The 5204-nt window shown below is 37.8% G+C and overlaps 1 protein-coding gene across 4 annotated transcripts; it reads right to left on the bottom strand.

The window, feature by feature from the left end:
• Positions 1 to 211: 211 nt before the first annotated feature.
• LOC104906452 (serine/arginine-rich splicing factor RS41) lies at positions 212 to 5204 on the bottom strand. Of its 4 annotated transcripts, none has more exons than XM_010695202.4 (6): positions 5035 to 5204; positions 3439 to 3549; positions 1634 to 1746; positions 1325 to 1554; positions 587 to 1201; positions 212 to 495 (listed from the first exon to the last, which is right to left on the bottom strand). In XM_010695202.4, exons 2-6 carry the CDS (start codon positions 3542 to 3544, stop codon positions 459 to 461), a joined length of 1101 nt encoding a protein of 366 aa, XP_010693504.2. In that variant the 5' UTR covers positions 3545 to 3549; positions 5035 to 5204; the 3' UTR covers positions 212 to 458. The 4 variants fall into 4 exon arrangements, with proteins under 4 accessions (XP_010693504.2, XP_048496128.1, XP_048496127.1 ...); XM_048640171.2 differs by having other exon boundaries at positions 1964 to 3549; positions 5035 to 5203; XM_048640170.2 differs by having other exon boundaries at positions 1972 to 3549; positions 5035 to 5203.

Below are 5204 nucleotides of genomic sequence, written 5' to 3'. Positions count from 1 at the left end.
TTGTCTTGAACATAATTTCATTTCTTGAAAAACCCACTTGAATTCTGGTAGCTCAAACTAAACAATAAACTCGATTTTCGAGGTAAATTTAAGAAATGGACCAAAAAAATGCTGTCCAGCATCAATCTTATTGAAGTTCAAAGAGTTGGAGGATAGATGGAACTTTGTTAATACCACCAGAAGCTAAAATGAAGATGAAAAGAAAAGTAGATGAGAGATAAGAATCACATTCAGGATTTCAACAATCAAATTTAGGATCCATTGTCATGGTAAATTGGTGAGAATTACATAAATACTCTGAAATACAGACCTGGACTAACTAATGTTTCAGCTATTTAAACTACTATTATGAGTCTGACATAAAATTGAATAGAAAATGTCACAGCTAACGCCTTAAGAACCGGTGCCAAAAGAAAGTAGCCAAACATCTGGACCAATATTTAAGCAAAGCATAGAGATCAAGATTGTGATCTTTCGCGTGTTGGAGGTGAGGGACTGCAACACAAAGTCATTCAAGATTGATTAAATAACATCAAGAAAATGAAGATGAAGATTGAGCTGTTAACTTCAGAAAAGAGAGACAAACCTTCTATATCTGTCGTCGATTGGGCTTCCATATTCACCAATAGGGCTATCTCTTGAGACAGGCTTGTTAATCGGACTCCTGGGTTCTTGAACTTCATCAGAGATGGCCCCTTCTTCAGGATAGGGGCTTGAGCTTGGGCGACGACCATAATCATTCCCATTTTTCTCTCCACGAGGACTTCGACTACGGTCACGCAAATCAGGGGAACGCCTCTCTTCATTTCGAGGGCTGGAACTCCGTGCACGAGTATAATGTGGGCTGTTCCTTGATGTTTGACGAGGACTACGGTTTGAACCGTTTCCATATTCAGGGCTCCTCACTCGACGAGGACTACGGCTCGAGCGATTCCCATATTCAGGACTCCTCTGTACTCGTCGCGGACTACGGCTTGAGCGATTCCCATATTCAGGGCTGCCTCTCTCTCTCCTATAGGCAACAGGGCTAGAGCCAGTTCCATAGTCAGGGCTTCCCCTCTCTCTCTTGTAAGGACTTGGTGACCTCCTCCTCCTATCAGGTGACCTATCACGGCCTCTCCTATCCGGACTATAACCACCTCTTTTCTCATCATCATCTCGAGCAGCATATTCAACTGATATGACTCGGTCCATTAACTTGCTGCATTATAGAAATATGAACTTCAATTACAGCAAAATAAAAGCAAAAATAAATTAAAACAAGTCAGGAGACAAATTTCTACAGCATTTAACAGAGGTATAAAGAGTATACAGAAATACTGACCTTAAGTTTGTTGCATCGAGAGCTTTAGTAGCATCGTCCAAGGACTCATACTGCACAAAAGCGAAATTTCTTCTGATTCTTACATTTACGATCTTCCCATATGGATCAAAATGCCTTTCTAAGTCCCTTGTCTTGGTTTCATAAGGAAAATTGATAACAAACAAGGTCTTAGAAGGCCTTGAATTGGCAGATCTTCTTGTACTAACTGGTTTTCTGCCACCTCGTTCATGCTGAAGAGCAAGTTGACATCATAAGAGATGGAGTGATGTAGTGAAAACCAAACAAAAAGACGCACAGGTTGCAAGTTACCTTAGTCCACTCAACACGAAGCCTCCGCCCTTTTCTACCAAATTCAGATCTATCAAGAGCTCGAATTGCATATTCAGCATCTCTGTCGTCATCCATATAAACGAATGCAAATCCTAGAATAGCATGAAACAAATAAAGAACAATTAGCGGATGAGAATGTAGGGCAATATACTATACTACCTTCGACAAACACCTTCAATCTACCCCACCATAAGACTCTATGATGTCCCTGCCTTACATTGCCATATATCGATAAACGATAAAAGAACAAGATAATTCCTGAACAAAAAATTTATATATCAGTTAAATCTAAAAAGCTAGTGTATTTACCAACAGACCTTCTCAGATCGACTAAATGATGTCAAGGACAAATTCCAAAAGTTCATGGTATGTCAGTGCTAGTGGGGACATCTCCATGTATGCTGCTGCCTGAGCTGCGAGGCCGGCAAGGTAAGTGCCATGAAACATGTCCGAAATTAGAGGCTGGACAGATGTCAGAAGGAATGGGAGGCAATGATGGTGTCTCATGCAAGTGCAGAATGGTAGTGCCATCGGGGATGGATCAGACAGGCTCTTCTTTGAACAAGAAGAGGAAAATGTGACATAAGCTGGAAATATAAGGAATGGCCCATCCATCAGCCAAGGGAGATAAGAATATGCCAATAAATTCCTGCGCCAAAGAAATTGTTGAGTATGGGGGCCGACACTTTTTAAACAAAAAAGTTTTCTTCTAAATGAATCTTGAACCCCGTTATAGCTCAACAACTGACACAGATTGTCTGAAATGATCCCTTCGGACCCAAAAATCGAGCATGCACCTCTGCACCAGTTTGCTCGGTGTTACAGGATCAGCTTCATAGACTTTGATCTTTAACATGCTATGTTCCCAAAAAATTTGAGCTCAAAAGGCCTCTGAAGCATCTCATATTATTTGAGTCCTCATAAATCCAGCTACACGACAGACATATTGCTCTACATTTGCGGGATCCACTTCAGACTCTGCAACTTCTTGCCCGACAATGTTTGTGCATAAAGTTTGAATTTAACAGGCACAACTACTGCCATGAAGAACGATCGTTTTCGGCAAAATGGTTCGGCAATGAATTTCATTACATACAAGATAACAATACTAGAATCCGGAGTATCATAAATGTAAAATAACTTAGATTCGCCAAAACGATGGCATGATGGCACTTAGCAATTCAGTTTCTCCTTACAAAGTAGAAAAGCAATAGTTGGATGACTATGTGTCAAAGCGACTCAAAAGATGCAAATTTTCTTTTTAACAATATGCGTTTTCTCACATGAGAGACAACAGGAAGAATAATAGTGAAAACAATTTGCAAGGTGTAACAGTGATTCTCTCACAAGTCAAAAGAATAATAAACATAAGGTTCCCTTAGCAAATTAAAGAATCAGTTGATTCAATCGTTTGAAACACATTAAAATCCAAAAAAAATAGGGGTGAAAGCGAATTAAATAACTTACATTTATAGAACAATCAACGTCAAATTGAAAACCTCCAAAACTCTTGCAATAACACAGGTAAACCTTAAGAATTTGACATCAAGGCAAGTTCCAAACTTTTACCCACCCCATAAAATATAAACAAAGAGGGCCTAAAAAGATCCAAGATGTGAGCCGCTACACCAAAGGCATCAATAACAATGGCATGACAGCTTATTTCTTGAGCAAAAAATTGATTGCATTCAGAAAATCAAGAAAATCACTACAAAATATTAGAGTGGTTGAACATGAAACATACAGGAATAGATAACATGTAAGGAATAGATCAAAATAATTACCAGACTTCATATCCACTCTATCAACTTTGCCATATCGTCTGAAAAGACGCTCCAGATCAGAAGAACGTGCATCAAAATCAAAGTTGCCACAGAAGATTGGCCTCATTTTATCTGAAAATTGAAAAACAACAGACATTAGAACTCTCACAACATATCACCTCAGCAGTAGGTTCTTTTCACTTTACAGTATACAGCAATATAGAGAAATTACATATAAGTTACAACAAAGTTAACAATATCAGGAGACCAGGCACGCAACTCAAACACAAACCGAAACTCTCACTTATTGCTTCACATCTTTTACTTTTACTTTTACTTCCACACGGGATGGGAAAAAACACCAAGAAGATAGTATCTCCGGACTCCGGTGATCATCCACATGTATCCATTGTCACTATTCCTTTTTGTTAAGTGATACATGCTCCCGCAAACCTTTTTTTTCCATATCCAAGTCATCTTTCGCCTCCCAAAACTTCTTCTAAAAATAATCCCAACTCTCTACTAACCTTTATCTACTCGACATATCAGATGCAGAAACCAACTTAACTGTTCCCTCTTATCTCATCCTCGCAACTCCAACCTTCTTTCGAATATCTCCAATTTGCATTCTACCACTTAGGGTATTACGCACACATCCATCTCTGCATTCACATCCCTACTATCACCCTCTTCCTAATAGAGTCCTTATAAAATGCCCAACATTCTGGCCAAGATTAATATTAATAAGAATCTACTATATCAAGAGGAAACCCAGCTAACCTTCATCTCATGTCACATCACTTTTGTCTAAAATGAACCCTTTTTTACTCATAAACTCCAGGGTGATGAAAAAGCCATCATCTATCTTCTCCAAAGGGGTAATTACACCATGCAATCCTTGACTAATAGTGACTTTGGACTTGTCATTTATTTGATTCTTGCATCGAATACAACACAAGTTTTCCTACATAAATACAGGCAAAACTATAGCTTCACTTCAATTTGGAAGTATTTCTAGTGTTTGTACACCTATGGTCTATGGAGTTTATCACTTTTCCTAATCATTTTCCATTTCCACAATTCCACCAATCGTTCCCAAGATAATAATTGAAACACATACGTTTAACCTCGAAATACTAGAATTCACATATGTTTAAGTTCATAAAAGTATAAGACCAGTTCACCATTCACCAACAAATAAGCAAATCTTCAATATCCACATTATGTCAATCGATACAATTACAGTTTACTTAGTTTACACGAAATGCATCCAAAGCAAAAGTCATCGCAATAACACTTCTCAAAAGTAATCGCTAGTTCACATAATATAAATTATAAGTATACCATATCATATTTCAGACACAGAAAATTCCCGTATCTCTACATACATTTTTCCGGCAGTGATAAATCTGAGTAAAACTACTGAAAAAAATACCAGATCCATCAAATATAAACCCAAAAATCGCAAATGAAGAACAGAGAAATCAGTCATATATTTAATCAAGAAAAGGGATCATAATTCATGAAGTGAACTCATTATTTCCAGATCTACAGCATAAAACAACGAAAGTATAGAGAAAATAACAATCAGATCTGAAATTGAATGAAAGAAATTACCTTACAAATCGCGAAAAGATGCTGCAATTTGGAAATAATAACAAAGTGAAACCCTAAAAAATTGAAGGAGAAAGAAAAGATGAATTTTGGGGTATAAGAAAGTGAGCAACAGAGAGAAACGAAAGAAGCGTTATTTTTCGAGGTGAGAGAAACGAGAGAGGAGTTTTATA

Source organism: Beta vulgaris, chromosome 3 (genome assembly GCF_026745355.1).
Source record: "Beta vulgaris subsp. vulgaris cultivar EL10 chromosome 3, EL10.2, whole genome shotgun sequence".
Lineage (NCBI taxonomy): Eukaryota > Viridiplantae > Streptophyta > Magnoliopsida > Caryophyllales > Amaranthaceae > Beta > Beta vulgaris.
This window is presented reverse-complemented; position numbering and strand designations above follow the sequence as displayed.

Coding starts and splice junctions, on each gene's coding strand:
- LOC104906452 (XM_010695202.4), bottom strand. CDS start 3,544: ATGAGGCCAATCTTCTGTGGCAACTTTGATTTTGATGCACGTTCTTCT. Junction 1,747..3,438: donor TAGAGTGGATATGAAGTCTG/GTAATTATTTTG, acceptor ATGCTATTCTAG/GATTTGCATTCGTTTATATG. Junction 1,555..1,633: donor TTCGTGTTGAGTGGACTAAG/GTAACTTGCAAC, acceptor CTTGCTCTTCAG/CATGAACGAGGTGGCAGAAA.